Source organism: Danio rerio, chromosome 14 (genome assembly GCF_049306965.1).
Source record: "Danio rerio strain Tuebingen ecotype United States chromosome 14, GRCz12tu, whole genome shotgun sequence".
Lineage (NCBI taxonomy): Eukaryota > Metazoa > Chordata > Actinopteri > Cypriniformes > Danionidae > Danio > Danio rerio.
The window spans coordinates 24,864,433-24,882,619 of record NC_133189.1 but is presented as its reverse complement, the minus strand read 5'-3'; the positions used below and the strand labels follow the sequence as shown (position 1 = coordinate 24,882,619).

The 18,187-nt window shown below is 34.5% G+C and overlaps 1 protein-coding gene across 1 annotated transcript in view; it reads right to left on the bottom strand.

Annotated features, from left to right (window-relative positions):
* aff2 (AF4/FMR2 family, member 2) overlaps positions 1 to 18,187 on the bottom strand; it is a 408,814-nt gene that overhangs the window by 114,065 nt on the left and 276,562 nt on the right. Inside the window, exon 8 of the mRNA XM_002664383.7 lies at positions 2,725 to 2,776. Coding sequence (XP_002664429.3) covers positions 2,725 to 2,776 — 52 coding nt within the window. The remainder of the gene's footprint in view (positions 1 to 2,724; positions 2,777 to 18,187) is intronic.

The following is an 18,187-nucleotide window of genomic DNA, read 5'->3' as shown; positions in this document are numbered from 1 at the left end:
GCAGATGGATGTTGCTAGGCAACCGTGGTTGGGGGCCGTTGCTGAAGGCGATGGTGTGCGTACGTAAACCCACATGCATGCAGACACACACACACACACACATATACATGTGCCATCATGAGGATGAGGAGTGTTTGGGCATTTGGTTTAGAGGTTATATACTGTATGAGAGAGGAGGGTGGTGAGAGAGTATCGACATCATTAATGGGATTTGGATCAAATTAGATTTCCCCAAAAGCCAGTGTGATAGAATGATTTAGTATAGCACCTGTTGAAATCAACATTGAGTAATTATGATCAATTTGTGCTACATCAGACCTTAAATATTCAATTTTCAATGGAAATGAGGATACAGCTGCTATGAAGGAAAATGTGTTTCGATTATATTAATATTTTTTCTAAAAACTCTTGTGAACTTACAGCTTTTTCATTAAGTGTGCTGTGTAAAAACCTAATCTCTGCAACAATTTTGATAACAGATGTTTGTAGGTTTATGTATATCACTGCCATAGCTTAAACAAAATAGTTGTAAGCATGTTATGCAAAAAGTAAGTCAAAGAAAGCCAAACTTTTTGTCTGAATTTTTAACACATTAAATAAGTAAATACAACCTCATGCTGTTTCAATTACATTTACACACTGGCTGAACTTTTTGTCCATCATCAAATTAAATAAAGACATAAATAAAGTAATTTATTAATAAAGTCATCTGGAATGGCAAAGAAAGCGTTCATGCAGGACTCCCAGAGTTCTTTTGGATCATCTTCAATGCCTCCTCCTTTATCTTACCCCAGACATGCTCAATAATGTTGATGTCTGGTGACTGGGCTGGCCAATCCTGAAGCACACTGACCATCTTTGCTTTCAGGAACCTTGATATGGAGGCTGAAGTATGAGAAGGAGCGCTATCCTGCTGAAGAATTTGCCCTCTGTTGTGATTTGTAATGTAATGGGCAGCACAAATGTCTTAATACCTCGGGGCTGTTGATGTTGCCATCCACTTTGCAGATCTTTTGTTCACCCTCAAACTGAATGTAACCCCAAACCATGATTTTTTTCCCCAGGAGGTTATACTACATAATTTTTAGATCAAAGATCATGTGACTTTTACAAAATACCTAATCTGTTCATTTAGAGAATAGTATTTTAACTTCTGTTTTGCAAACTTTTTTTCTTCATATTGCCTGAAAAACCTGCTCATTTAATCATAAAATGATTTTGCGATGTATGAAAGTTATTAAAAAATTGATGTGTTTCTATTAGACATATTTTTGATTAATTTAAATTAACTAAATTGTAAGTTTAACAGAAATAAAGCAAAAATAAGACATATTTTCTCTATTGTTTTTAATGTGTAATCTGCAGTGATTCATTGGGATGTAAATATTTCCTTCATTAAAGCTGTCAAGTAAACAGTCAGGTAACTTTTTTGTTGTTGTCTTAACTGTACACTGCAATGGTCCACCTTGTACTTGGTTGATAACTACTACACACTGAAAATATCTGTAAATTAAAATGTTAATAAACAGTTAACATTGTAGATCATTTCTGACACTGTCAAGTTTAATTTAGGAGAGGTCAAAATAGCATAACACAATAATTTATTAAAGTAAAATGACACAAAAAACTTGTGCCCCTCAAGATCACCCTTTGCAATTGAATAAAACTTTAAAAATAGTATTTCGTTATTTTATTTTATTATTATTTTTATATTATTTTATGTTTTGTATTATGTTTCTCCTTTCCTTTCCTTTCTCTATATATATATATATATATTATTTCATATTTTAATTCATTTTATGCCCATAAAAAGTGAGAAAGGAAAAACATTTCTCTCTCTCTCTCTCTCTCTCTCTCTCTCTCTCTCTCTCTCTCTCTCTCTCTCTCTGTCAAATTGTATTGTTATATTATCTTGTGTTATTTTAGTTTTTTATTTTATTTTTATAGTATTTTTATGCTTAAATAAATAGTGAGACAGGAATTCCATTCATTCTCCTTCTCCTGTTTCTCTCTCACTCACCCATATTTTATCTTTCAATTATCTTGTGCTATTTTATTTTAATTTTTCATTTTATTGCGTTTAAAACATTTTTTATGCCTATAGAAATAGTGAAAAAGGAAGTTCATCTTCTCTCTTTCTCTTTCTTTCTCACTCACACATGCACAAACACATACACACACAAACACACACGCAGGTGTTCATTATGCCTTACCGCAGGTCCTTTCATGCAGCTCACACAGAGAAAAATGCTTGTATATGTCTTGGAAAAATGCCTCTAAGCAAATCGCATGTCTATATGTATGAAGAGTGTGTATCACAGCATATATTAGTGAGCATGAATTATATTCAGAAAAACAGGCTTCTTTTCAATTATTTATGAGACTTTAGACCTTATTTCTGATTCTCAGTTTAAGACGCTGTGAGAATTTTATCCCCTGAAATGACCTGTATAAAGGTCAGCCGGGTGTCATTATTTTCAATGGTTTCACTGATATGTATACGTGTATGTACTGTGGGCACACCTGTATATACATCATTACACAAGAACACGATGTTTCCCGCTCTGATGATATATGGAAGCTCATTATATTGTGATAATCCACTGTGTGTTCAGAGCGAGACTGTCAATCAAACTCAAACATTCTTCTGTCTGGAAAATCAATTACAATTCAAATAGATTAAACATTCAACAGCTGCATCAGTGACTCGCAGGGTTCAGTTACCTGATCATTGTCCTCTTCATCACTGCTGATTTTCAGGTCATCCTCAAGCATTCTGAGAAAAAAAAGAATAAATAATTAAATAAATACATTTTTTCAAACAGTTTAATGCACTGCCACAGTAAATATTCTCAATTTTATCCCTTGGCTATCACTCCATGTTTTGAGAAATGATAGATTATAATTACAGATTATATATAGCAGGGTTGCCCAAACTTTTTTTCATGAAGGGCCAAAAACCAAATTTAACTAAGGACTGTGGGCTGAAGGTGCATTAAAGTTTCTATGCGTAATCTCCTAATTTATTTCCTAATATTTAAAAATAACTAGAAAACATTGCTTTAAAGTATATTAACTAATGCAGTATATTTAAAAAAATAGTAATAATTAATTTATTACAGCAGAAACAATCCTATCAATACAATGGGGTTCAATGCTGAATACCCTAAGCTGCACCTGCCTTTGCTCTGATTTGTGCATTTCGAGTGACAGTATTTAAAGATTTTAAAAATCTGATGATTTTACAAAACTTAAGATATCAAAAAACAAACATATAAATGGTTACATCACATTCGAAATGACAATATTATTTGCAAGATATCCACCCATCCACCAACCCGTCATTCTCCCTCTATTCTCAAATGGGATGGTGGATCAAATCAAAGGTTGCAAAGTGCTAACTTTGGCCTGTGGGCCCTTATTTGGGCATCTCTGTCAATTAGTTTTTCAAGATAAATTCAGATTAAGACAATCAACAAAAAATAAGGAACACAATTTTTTAAAAAGATCATTTAAAAAAAATATATAATGCAAAATGGTTACAGATTTTATGAAAAAGATTTAAATATGAGTGTGCATTTATACACCATTGAAGTCAAAATCATTAGCCTTCCTGTAAAATTGTTAATCCTGTAAATTGTTCAAGTATTTCCCAACTTATTTAACAGACCAAGGCAATTTTCAAAGTTTTTTCTACAATACTTTTTTCTTCTGGAAAAAGTCTTATTTCTTTTACAGTTTTTCCCAGTGGCTTTGGTGCATTTCTCACAAAACTATTCACATTTGCACAAAAGTTAATGCATTTCTCAAAATAATTATTAATTTGTGTACATCATTTCTCATTCCTTCCAACAAATTGCAGATGCTTTTGGACATGCATCAATTGCTTTCATACAACTCTCTGCTGTTTTATAACATTATCATTTGCTTATGTTATGTCAGTCAAAATTACTAAACGTGTGAATGCTATACAACTAATAGTTCATTACTTATTCATTACAGTTGTTGATGTAATAGAAATTAAAGTTATTATGTTGAACTAGTTGTCAAAATCTTTCAAGCAAATTTTATTTAAAAAATTAAGTCTTTTTTCCCCCCCTGAAAATGTCTTCTAAACTGAACAATTTCATGAATGATTTACAGAACTGTGTGTGTTGTAGGTTCAGTTCCAATATTTACTGCAATATTGTTTAAAGTTGTGCACAGCTTTACCCAAAGAAAGCTTATGTTTGTTGTAAATAAGGGTGTATTTATTATTTTGCACAATGCTTTGAAATGCAGCAAATGCAGTAAAATGTGAAACATACATATTCAGTGTCTTGTACTTCACTAAATGCAGTGATGTCTAAATTTACTGTAGTTTTCAAATGTCTGTGTTAATAGTATAAAATGCTGTCTTGAGCATTTTCAGGAAGTGTCACCAAAATCAGACTTTTTTTTTTTTTTTTTTTTTTTTGGAAAAAATAAATGTCCAGAGTGAAGTGTCATAATGAAAACATGACAAAGCCATTTGACAATCTTGTTCATAAACAATGGTGTCAGGACTTTTCATCTTGATGACACTGACACTTTCATTGACATGACATTTTGAGGAATGAGTGATCCATTTTGAGCTAGTGATCCACTTTTTCAGGTTATCAAGGTTTTGCAGTTTGTACTAATTGTTTTTGAAGTGCATTATCTGTTGTGCAAATGTCAATAGTGTTGTGAGAAATGCACCAAAGCAACTAAGACAACCTGTAACTTGGCTGGATTAGATTTTTTACAATTATTTAAAGGTCAATATTTCCGTTTTTCTTAATTGCTTTGGCTCAATTATCAAAAGAAATTTTAATTTTTCTAAACAATAAGTTTTGATCTCTGAACAATTAGCTTTTTGGTTACTTCAGATTAGCATTACTTATTGATTTAAGCAAATTGCAAATACTTTGGCACAATGTGTGCAAACAGTAAGTACAATGTTCTGTAGTTTGGACAAAAATTAATTGCAAAAGACTTCTTGATCCAAACCGATGAGCTGATTCTCATATAAACTGTCAAACTCTTCACAACTTTACAATCATTTTTTATTGTGTAAGTCATCACACTCAAAACCATTCATTCAATTATCAAACATTTGTATATGCAAATGTTTACACCATAAATAAATAAATAAATACAATTTGTATTATCTATTTATCATATATGGATCCGGACGGACGGACGGACGGACGGACGGACGGACGGACGGACGGACGGACGGACGGACGGACGGACGGACGGACGGACGGACGGACGGACGGACGGACGGACGGACGGACGGACGGACGGACAGACAGACAGACAGACAGACAGATAGATAGATAGATAGATAGATAGATAGATAGATAGATATATAGATAGATAGATAGATAGATGGGTGGGGCTGTAATTTTGAGCTCCTCCTCTCATCCTTCAGTGACAGCAAACTGGCGTAACAAAGCACATTTTACCCAAGCATCATCAACAAGAACAGATTTTGATCAAAAATTAACAAAACAGTCGATTTTTCCAGTCAATTAATGTGTTCACATTAATTGTCCACCTTAATGATGTGTACTAGCAAGATAAACATCATAAATTTTGAATTTATGCAGACTTTATGGCTTGAATGCTAGCAGAAACACTACAGCCCTTAAATAAAGACAGACTAACGCTCCCCTCAAACTAAAACAATAAAAGGCCTTTATAAGAAGAAAATGTGTTTACAGTTTAGTTTTCTATGACCTAAGCTATCGTGCAGGCCTTTCGATGGAGAAGGACTTTGAACAAAACTACTAGTCATTACCCTTGTAATATCTAGCAGATGCTGAGAAAAATCTACATAGGAAACCAGGTGCTGAAAGAGCAGCGTTTCTGCTAACAGATGATTTGCAGGTTCATGGCTCTCTATATCACAGAGTGAGCTACATGATCTCTCCTGCAGATAATAAATAACGGTAAAGCGCTGATTTCAGATCAGAACAGCAGAAAAACAAACAAAAACAAAGATTAGCAATGAAAACTGAACAAATAATAAGAAAAAAAGGGGTTTTCCATAAATCAGGCTAATCGTGTGTGGGAAGCTGATGTTTCATTCAACATGTGATGCCTCATTAGAAGCTACTGATACAAACAATTAGGCTTTCTGACATAAATAAATCAAATCCACAAGTTTTAAATATACATACAAGCACATGGATAGTATATTGATTAGATTGAAAAGCCATCTGCAGCCCAATCTCTGAAGACAAATCGATCGACATTTTAAATCAACGAGTAAAACGAGGTATTTACAAAATCCATGATCTTTTACTATACAGAAATGTGTGAAATGTATTAATATGCCAGCAATATACAGAAAAAAATATGATAGATAATGTGTTTTTCAGAGCGACTGTATAACTATGAACAGAGGGATACTGTATTTACCTCTTCAAAACGGGAAGAAGGAAAACCAATTCCTACTCTTTGCTAAACTTTCCAATATCCTTCAGTGACATTAGGGGTGATTCTGATTAAGATTGAAGCTTTTGACTTCATCCCGGTAACTCTAGGAATATGGAAACAAAGTTTCAGCTTTTTCTGCAATAGGGTAAATCCCCTTCACACTGAACTCTAGAATTTTCCAATAACCTTCAGTGATGTTTAGGTGTGGTGGTTTTTGGTTAACACCAAAGGCATTTGACTTCACCCTGGAGTAATCCTAGACACACCGCAAGGAAAATAAAGATATTTTTTTCTTTCCTTGTAAAATGTAGAAGGTAGGAACTCTAAAAGTTTCCATTAAGCTTCACTGATGGTTAGATCTAGTGATTTGTGGCCAAAATAGCAGGCATTTGACCTGATGTAACAGGTCACTGTGGGAACATCACAGTGTATTTGGACAGCTGGGTTCCAAGTCATTTCCTAGGGTGTTGGCTTGATCAAACCTGAAAATGAACTCTGGTGGAATCCCTCTGTTAGTGTGGCTTATTTGAATAAGTGTGAATGGTGCAATCTAACACGCAGACTGAGGTATCACCCAAAAACTGAATATGATGTCACAAGGTTGTCAGGGCTCGGTTCAAAAGCCATGACAAATTAAAGGAGGACATAAACAGGTGGTTTGGTGCCAATGAAAAAAGTATTCATTTAAACATGAAATAAAATTAGAATTTCAAAATGGAAATAATGAAATTAGGCTAACAAAAATCAACTGTTAACCAAAACTTTAAAGCTAGAAACAATGAAACACAAAAACAAAACAAAAAAGCATATGCTAACATTGCCTTTACAGGGGAGAGAACAGGTGTTCTGAATTTTACAGATGAGTCTCCTATAGTCCCACTTATTGGTTAGCCAAAGCAGAAAGAATAGAGACTAGTCACAAGGTACAGGCTGTTTCTCAATTCCAAGAATGCTAAGAATTGACTGGCGTTCTTGTGGAGACTGGTCTTGCCAAGTTATCTCGGAAAAACAAACTCGCAAGTCCGCGAGAACAGAGAATGCGTCCTGTGAGAAATGAGATGCTGCGTTCTTCCCTGGTTCTTCCTGATAGTCACATGACCTTCGCGCATTTTTAATGGAAAATTATTTAAACATTAAAATTACATTCATACAGCGATTTATTGTTTTTCACCATTTTCACAATATATATTATGCATAAAAAAAACCTTTATGCAATACAATCATACAATGCACAGCACAAATAAAATTAATTTTAACATGAATTTTAGCAAATAAACCCCCTTAATGTGTTTATGCCTTTACTAAGATTTTCATGAGATAATAAGCTATATCTTTGAGCTTACAAACAGGTCTCTAATAAACAGGTATAAAATTCTGCTCTTCCCACTTACTTATTAAGCCGCAACTTCTAGGACTTCTCAAGCAAATTTTGTTCTCAAGTCTGCATCGACGGATTCTTAATATCAAAAAAAACATATGGGAACTTTCACGTGTCCTCCGTTCTTGCGGTCTTGAGTTTTGGAACTGAACTTTGGCAGTTGATGATGACGTTACATGAGCGGATATTGAGAAACAGCCACAGTAAATAAGACAGAACTCTCGAGCACTTTAAATCACTTTCAAACTTTTAAAAATATATATATATTGTTGCTATTTTGCCAATTGTAGCTCAGGAGTTGGAAACCAATATCAATAAGGCTGAATAATAAACAGAGTATGCTAAATATATTAGACTATTTTTATAAGGTGTATGGCATAAGGCAATGTACGAGCACATCTGAAAAATGTGTAAAATACAATTAGTACTAATAGTACAATAATACTGACTACAATTGACATTATGCCACTGCATTTATAATAGGAGTAACTTATAAAATGACTTGATGGGTTCATCAAAACTGTTTGCGAAATTTAGCTTCTGCTTTAATTTTTTTTTTTTTTTTTTTTACATTTTTCAGTCAGACTGCCCTAATTAAATAATTTAAAATCAAGGCATGACCATATTTTATTTTGGTAAAATAATGATAATCTAGAGGCCTTTCCCTTTGACATAAGCCACTTCTGATACCAATTGATCAACTATGGTGCTTTGACAGTGTGATGATAACTAGGCCTATCTGTGCGGGCAAAATTCTGCAGAATTCCGCAGATTTTTAGCCTATCATTGATTCTTTTTTTTGTTTTTTTTTACTTGTGTAAATGAAATTTATATTTATCCAGTTTTTAAATTATTAAAATATAAAATATAATATGAAAATATAATTTATTCATATAAGGTTTTTATAATTTATTTACAATACAGCTTTTAGTAGATATTATATAGAAGACTTGTATGGATACCAAATAAAGTGGGTCTATTTGGATTTGTATTGTAAACTTTAAATACAAGTTAAAAATATATTACTTTTTAGTTCCTCTGTTAGGGTTTTAGTTATGATACTCCCAAAACGATTCTGCATAAATTAACAGATTTTTAACAAAATTCTGTGCAGAAGTAGCAAAAAATGTCTGATGTCAGATTCCATCTAGCCCTAATGATAACCAATTCATGGCTAAATGTAGTTTTTATTTTTTTAGTCCAAAACAAATTAAAAAAACCAAAGTGCATATGTGAACACAAGTTTATTTGCACCATAATAACCTACCAAAATTACTCACATGAGATGTCCAGGCCTAAACATGATGCAGAATTACAGTCAAACATCACTCTAATGCAAATCTGTAAAGATACAGGAAGTACTGTAGTTTACCTACAGTCTGATATTATGCAATCTTCTACTGCTTTGACTGTTCAATCCACTAGTCCAAGGCAGGCTATATGTGTATAATACGTACGTATGGCAGGTAATTTATTGGTGGAAAATGAATCAGGGCATAAGTTAAACAGATACAACAGCTGAAGCCTTGGTTCAAATAAAGTTGAACCATCTGGAGTAAAAACAAAAATATGCCCAACCTTTCCATTGCACATCACAGAGGAAGCATGTCCCACTGTACAATAGGAGTCCCTGTCTAGAGCTTGAAGCAGCTTTCATGATCAGCTTATCGATTCTTCCAAGCTTCACCTTCATTGATTTTGCTGTCCTAGTACACACAGTATGAGCACAGAAGGTGTTGCCTCTGTATAATAGAAACAGGTTACAATACCCACAACAATGTGTTCTCGCTCAAATACCTTGACTGCTTAAAAAAAAAAAAAAACATCAGAAAGCTAGAGGAAAAAGTCTAAATGAACAGCAGGTCATTAAAATAAAACCATGGCCAACAGAAACAAGTATCAAGAGACACTCTTTAAACTTTATAACCGTTAGTACATGAAAAAAGAAATAAGCTGGCGTGTTTTCTCTCAGTGTCACCACTCATTACTGCATGGTTTCAATGACTTCGAATGAGTCAAAATACTATGAACCAAATGTGTTGCAGAATTCGGGTGTACATTTCAGCCGACAACTTAAAAATTACTGATGTTTCCACATCACATAAACAACATTTGTGTATGCATAGTTTCCCAGCCTGTTGCTGGACTGGAGCTCATCAAACTGATTCAAACATCCCAGCAGGCACACAACATCATAAGACATTAATATTAGGTTAGATTTAGGTCATGACATCAGGTGACCAAAATTCAATGTCTAGCCAGTGTCTAAGGACAACATTATTTTGGAGTCCAATAAACGGCATCAAATTTTAAAATCACTTTTGAGTTGGAAAGTGACCAAAATCCAACGTCTGATAGATGTCATAGTGGTAATGTCCACACAACGTCAAGGTGTGACATGATTAGACATTGATATTTGGTCAATTTTAGTTTGAACATTAGACATTGATGTTGGCCTGACGTTGTGTTCTGACGTCAACCCAATTTTCACTTCCAAACAAAATCCAACATCCCCAAGACATTAGGGTACAACATCAATTTGACATCATGTGACATCCTGTGCCTGCAGGGATCAGACCTCATAGTGGATTTAAGAGAAGAAAACTAATTTTAGCTTTTAATTTGACTAATTCAAAAGCACTTAAAACTAAACTCGAGGTGTCACTTTAAATCAAGGTCAGATTGGTGTGTTTTTGTCACTGTTCTCAATGTTATTCAGGCAGAGCAGACAGATGTTTTTGGAGGGCAGAGCGGGCACCAGGAGAGAGGGGGTCATGTAGTTTTGCAGGAGCAAGCCTGTGCCACATCACTGTTGGACTCTGGATTGTGTCTCATGGGTCGGCTCTAGGCAGTTTGCCAGCTCTGCTCCTCTAATTGTGAGAGTGGAACACTCACTGGTCATTACTAAAATTCAGCGTGTTGCGCAGGGGGGGACCTGCAAATTGTGAGGCACCTGCTACTTGTCTCCATAGCTGCCTGCCAGCTACCTGATAGGCAAATGGATGACTAATGTGAAATTCCAGCAAGATTCAAGTGCATTGACAGAAACACCAATTATGATCACAAAAGCCTTGTAGCTATGTTCAATTCAATTGCAACTTTGTGTAAAGCACATTTAACCATCATTCAAAAGGCTTAAGGTCTAGATGGCAGCGAACAACAACATGGTGACAGTACCTCAATTATAGCTCTTATAGGCACTGAGAAAGCAAGTTTTGAGCTTCAATTCCAACAGAAAGAAAGTTTTTGTTTGCTATAAATATGCCCTTGACCAAGAAAAGATTTACAAACATTTTGTTAGCATATTTGGCGCGACTCTATTGAGATGAGAATTCCAAAAGATGTCTTTTATTTACTGTAACTCTTTAGTCCATTTCCTTGTTATTTCAGAAATCAAGATTAATCAAGTCGTTCATATTTATCACAGTCATTCATTCATTCATTTTCTTGTCGGCTTAGTCCCTTTATTAATCCGGGGTCGCCACAGCGGAATGAAACACCAACTTATCCAGCAAGTTTTTTATGCAGCGGATGCCCTTCCAGCCGCAACCCATCTCTGGGAAACATCCACACACACTCATACACTACAGACAATTTAGCCCACCCAATTAACCTGTATACCGCATGTCTTTGGACTGTGAGGGAAACCGGAGCACCCGGAGGAAACCCACGTGAAGGCAGGGAGAACATGCAAACTCCACACAGAAACGCCAACTGAGCCGAGGTTCGAACCAGCGACCCAGTAACCTTCTTGCTGTGAGGCATTTATCACAATCTATTAGGGATATTTCGGGATCATCATCTTGCTTAAAAATAATGGACTAACATTCATTCACGCTTTTTTCTGTTTAATCAATTGCTTTTCCTGTCAAGCATGCAAAACAACTAGGTTTGTATCATATAATCTTTTGTGAAGGCTTGATCGTGAAAGACAGGCAGCAGATTAAAGCACGAGTTGAACACAAATCTGTTAATAACAAGTCTTATTTTTGTTATTCTGATCTGGTCTATTCCAATCAATCGTGTCGAAACATACAGTCCTGTTGGAAAAAGATTAGAAGTTTGAACTAATCTAGCTCTTCCTCTGTGGTCTAAACGGATGTAATAATATATGAAGAGTTTGGTTGCAAAATGCGATAAACGCCATTTTTTGACATTTGGATTTTATTATTGGAAATCACTGTTCAGATGTACCTTAATCTATGTGTGAATTGCTGCCATTAATAACATTTAAGAATGTGCATTTTAGGCCTACTACAAAATGTATTTTTTCACAAAACGCAATATCCGCTTGACCAGTTTCTTTACAAAGTGCAATTTAACAGATATAGAACGTTCAGGAGGCGGCGCGAGATCAGCATCCCTTGGGAAGAGAGTTGCCGCCAGTGGAGTGCTTCGAGTTTACTTATTTAGCGATAGAAGATGAAGCCCTCAACTTCACAAAAATGAATAAAAACGCTACAAAAGTAGACCAGAACAAAATACTTCTGCGTCTGTCAACAATATGCAAGTGCAGCAGGAAACAAGTCTCCGCTGATGTCAAGAGGAAGGCCAGGGAGACCTTTTTTCCTTAGGGACACCTTTTTTCCTTCACTTCACCCCATCGCAAGATACCTGTCTGCAAGGCCACATTTCTAAATGTCCTTTGTAAGTTTATTTTTTTAAATAATTTTATAAATGTAGCTGAGAAGCCTATCTGAAGATTTATTTATGCGGTTGCACCAATTATTTATAGCCTAAAACCTCATGTTAATTCTTGTTGTTGATTTATTATAAGGGAACATAAAGGGCACAGGTTGTTATGGAGAAAAATAACAACCTTTTTTTTTGCTTTTTTACAACAAGCAATAAATACGCTATTATTGTTATTATTATTATTATTATTATTATTACAGTGAAGTAATTAATTAAATATGACAGGGCAAGGCGAGCTAGTGTCATGGACACTGTGACACCGCGGCTCCACCGGCTCTGATCATTCAGGTTTGGTTTATAGCAGCGGTGTGGAAGGAGCCGCCTTCCACTCTTTCTGTAACAAGCTACAAGTCGTTTATCTAACTAACTTTATCTTACTTATCAAACAAAACATTGATTCACTCGCTTTTCTTAATGGTATTACTGTAGTATAATATAACCTTAGGTGAATATAGCTTTTGCAATATTTATATATATATATATATATATATATATATATATATATATATATATATATATATATATATATATATATATATATATACATTTGTATATATTATTACATATATTTATGATGTATAGTTGTTGTTTTTTTTTTTACCAATTTAAGATGTTTAAATGTTAAGATTAAAATGTTGCATTTTATCTTGGTTTTTTACTTATTTCTGAAGTATTTATGGACACAAAATTAAATAAAAAGTACCCTGGATTTGAAAATATTGTGTTCCTGGCCTTCTGAGCTCAAGAAATAGTTTATTGTCTAAAAATTGTGAATGAACTTGACCGTTGATGTCTTAAATAATAATGTCAAAAACCCAACATTTTTTTAAATGGATATATCTCGTTTTGCAACAAAACTCTTCATTTAGTGATAGGTCAGGTTTAGAGTTAAGGGCTTGTTGGGCTGTGGAACTACGCCACTGAGCAACTTATTGGAAATTTAGTTTTGAGGGCCAACCTGATGGCTTGTTCTCATAACTGTGTACAGCTCACACCAGAGCTTGAGTTTAGCAGGAAATGGCCTGGCACAGTGACAGATTAAAGTCAGGGATATTCTGTTCAGACATAGATGAACCCTGACCTCTTTTCCTTTCCATATATGCACCAGACATAATACAAGTGCTTCTTTTATCCCAATTTCTAAATCACTTGGGAGAAAAGTATCTGCTAAAGTAATAAATGTAAATGTGAATAACTGACATAACCTAATAAAAATATTCAATTGTGCTTCAAAACTTCATGATATCTTTTGAAGATTCGTGACCACAACAAGTCTGCAAATCCACCATCCTCATAGTCATTCATTTTAGCATCCAAGGAGTTTGCACACAACTTAATTTTCCAGTAGATTAATTCACCTATATTGATTAGTACGGGCTGAATCAGGCAATCAAAGAACAGCCCACAAGTATTCCATCCCAAAAAAACTGTTTGTTGTGGAACTACACCTTTGACTGGTGAGATAACAAATCCCTGTCCTGACCTTCCTCTTGACACCATAACATCCTTCATCGGGAGTACCTGTCACTTAAAGAAGGTGTCCTGATTCAGTTCTTCAGGTTCAGATTTGGCTTTTTCACCAAGTCACACACTTTTGAAATAATCCCTCACTCCCCATAACTACTATTATTAGATGTGTCTCTGGTTATTTTTTACAGCGACCACCATAGGTGCCAAATTGCCATTTAAGAGTGTCCCTCTGGGTTTTCTCTTCTTGTTGTTATTTGATGGTGACAGGCTCCTTTGTTAAGGAGAGCTTTCCCTTAGCCCACTTAGCTTAGCGCTTTGACAGCTTCACAATAGCAGCCTTTTCTCCAGCGAGCTGCCAGGCGACCAGATGTGGGGGGAGGAGGGGAGGCTCTCCAGAGAAATCGAAAGTGTGTGTGTAACGACAGGGTGGGCGACTCTCGCCCTCATACTCCATGTCAACATTGGCACTCTGAAATTAATATTCAGAGGTGAACAAGAAACTGGCTTCTGATATAGGAAAGCTAACATTACATTTACAAATTATTGTTGCTAACAGGGGGGCAGCACGGTAGTGGTTAGCACTCTCACCTCACAGCAAGAAGGTCACTGGTTCGAGTCCCAACTAGACCAGTTGGTGTTTCTGTGTGGAGTTTGGATGTTCTCCCTATGTCTGTGTGGGTTTCCTCCGGGTGTTGTGGTTTCCCCACCAGTCCAAAGACATGCAGTATAGTGTGTGTTTGTGAATGGGAGTGTGAATGGGTGTTTCCCAGTGCTGGGTTGTGGCGTAAAACATATGCTGGAATAGATGATAATCTGACAGATAGGGAATAAGCCAAAGGAAAATAATGAATGAATGAATGAATAAATGTAGCTAACAGACGCAATAGTGGTGAAAAGAGTACTGAAAAATCATACTCAAATAAAAGTACCATTACTTGCCCAAAATGTATGCAAGTAAAGTAAAAGTATCCGTTGTAAATATTACTCAAAATATGATTAAAAGTAGCCCTTTTATAAGTACTCAAGAGTAGTGAGTATTACGCTATGAAAAGTTGATGCGTTTGCATGCAGATTTTGCAGGGATGTGTAAACGTAACATTCTTTTATTTTATTTAACATTCTTGCATTTAGTCATCTTCCTATATTCATTCATTCCCTCCAACCTTCCTTCCATCGTTTGTTTGTTCTGTCCTTCATCTATTCGTTTGTTCATTCTATTCTTATTTTCACTTATTCCTTCCTTCGTTCCTCCCCTCATTCATTCACTCATTCATTTGTTCATTTGTTCATATTTTTGTTCCTTCCTTCATTAGGTCCTTTGTTCATTTATTCATTTGTTCATTCCTTCCTTAGTTTGTTCAGTCCTTCCTTCAATCCTTCCTTTATTCATTTGTTCCTTTCTTCCTTCCTTAGTTTTTTCAATCCTTCCTTGAATCCTTGCTTCATTTATTTGGTCCTTCCTTCCTTCATTAGTTTGGTCCTTTCTTCGTTCGGCCTTTCCTTCCATTTCTTGTTTGGTCTTTCCTTCATTCAGGCCTTCTTTTTATACTTCGAATAGAAGTTATATTTATATTCATTCCATTCAGTGATTTTTTTAAATTCATTTTCTCATCAATGACATGCAGTCTAATAAAAAAACTCCTGGTCAATGCGTGTAAAGATTTTGGACATTTGCTTGGACATTTATAATGCTTCTAAAAGGTTTGCTGCATTTATAAAGCATCTATGTATTGATGCGATTTACTTTCTATTTGCGATTTGATTGGACAGAATTAGCAGGGCTGATTTTTGTACTTAGCCAATCATCATAGACAAGAAAGAAATAAAATTAGTGACTGCAGGTTAAAGGAAAACAGTGGAGTAAAAGTACTGGTACAGCATTTACAATCTACTCAAGGGAATGTACTTAGAAAATTACAGTTCATGTGAATAACTACTCAATTACAGTAATTTGAGTATTGGTGATTTGTTACTTTATGGCACTGGAGGGCAAAAACTGTAGGTTTATAAAAGGCAGAGTCATAGTTTGTGGGGGATATGGGGGAGGTAGCCCCTCTAATATTCAACACTTGCAATTACAACCCCCAATATCTACTTGTAAAAATGGTAATTAAAATAAATTACAAATGAGTAGCCTACACCCGCACTACGCCATTGCTGGCAGGATTTTATATTGAGTTTTAAGGGCAGCTCTTAATAGAACAATAAACAAAACTTTTCCCTTTACACAATCAATGACCACTATCCATTAGTTTTATGGCAAGGCACCTTGTTTAAAGTGTGAAACTGTAAATGCACTGAAGGGTGAACAAACAAAAAAAAAGTGTGATTTCTTCTTGACATTCGCATGTCCTCCAGCATATCTGCGTTTCCTTCCGAGGCCTGATAGAAGAACATTTCCATCACTTCCCGAGGGTCCCTGTGGAACCCGGCCCTGGTAAAGCTCTTACTGTAGTATCGCTGCAAATGAATTCAGGCCTTATAAAAGAATCTGCACTGGCCTCCGAGTCACCGCTTCAATCACAGGCAAGTACATGAAAATGCACTTGAACTTGCTCGGCAGTAAATAAACACATTTTGTTATTGTTTTTTTTTCCTGGGTAGACGAGAGCACACCAGCACTGCCCTAAGACTCAGCAGCGCTCCAGTTCTGTCAACACCACACATGTCTCGGAAGCAACTCGAAAGGGAAGGTCCCAAACGCTGCTACTGCTACCCAACTGCCACATTCATCCACATGAGGCCTCACTTACAGAAAGTACTATGGTAATACTATTGTTTACAAAGGCTTCCTCAAAATACTACAGTTATTAAAACAAAATGTAGTACCACATTATTCTTTAAGTACCTAGTGTATCATGTAAACATTCATTCATTCATTACGGGACTATTACGGTTTCAGGCTCGCTAGATAAGTTTGGAATTAAGATACGACTATAAAATCTCTGAGCAAGTCTTAACATTTTTGTAAAGACACAGGCAAATATATAACCACTTCAAAATGTGCAACTGCACCAATACCATGCAAAGACATTAGTCAACCCAATGACAGCAATCTTAATTTTTCCATTTATAATAGTATTTCTGTTATAAACTGTATGTAGTTGAAATCAGAACTATTAGCCCCCCTTTGATTTTTTTCTTTATTTTAAATATTTAACAAATTATGTTTAACAGAGCAAGAACATTTTCACAGTTTTTTTTTTTTGATAATTTTTCTTCTGAAAAAAGTCTTATTTGTTTTATATAGACTAGTATAAAAGCAATTTTACAATTTTTTGTTGTAAAAAAAGCTATATATATATTTATTTATTTATTTATTTATTTATTTATTTATTTATTTATTTTTTGAATGTCCACAAACCCTCCTTATACAAAGATTTGCCTAATTACCCTAACCTGTCTAGTTAACTCAATTAACTTAGTCAAGCTTTTAAATTTAAGCTGAATACTAGTATCTTAAAATAAGTAAAATACTATGTACTGTCTTCATGGCAAAGATAAAATAAATTAGTTATTAGAAATGATTTATTTAAATGTGTTGAAAAAAAATAAATAAATCATATATATATATATATATATATATATATATATATATATATATATATATATATATATATATATATATATATATATATATATATATATGTATATATGTATATATACAAACACACACACACACACAGTTGAAGTCAGAATTATTAGCCCCCCTTTGATTTTTTTTCTCTTTTTTAAATATTTCCCTAATGATGTTTAACAGAGAAAGGAGTATTTCTTATAATATTTTTTTCTTCTAGAGAAACTCTTATTTGTTTTATTTTTTTCCCGATAGTCTACAGAACAAATCATCATTATACAATAACTTGCCTAAATACCCTAACCTGCCCAGTTAACCTAATTAACCTAGTTAAGCCTTTAAATGTCACTTAAAGCTGTGCAAAAGTGTCTTGAAAAATATCTAAATATCTAGTAAAACAAAATTTACTGTAATCATGGCAAAGATAAAATAAATCAGTTATTATAGATGAGTTATTAAAAACTATTATGTTTAGAAATGTGTTGAAAAAATCTGCTTTCTGTAAAACAGAAAACGGGGAAAAAATAAACAGGGGGGCTAACAATTCTGACTTCAACTGTATGTATATATATATATATATATATATATATATATATATATATATATATATATATATATAT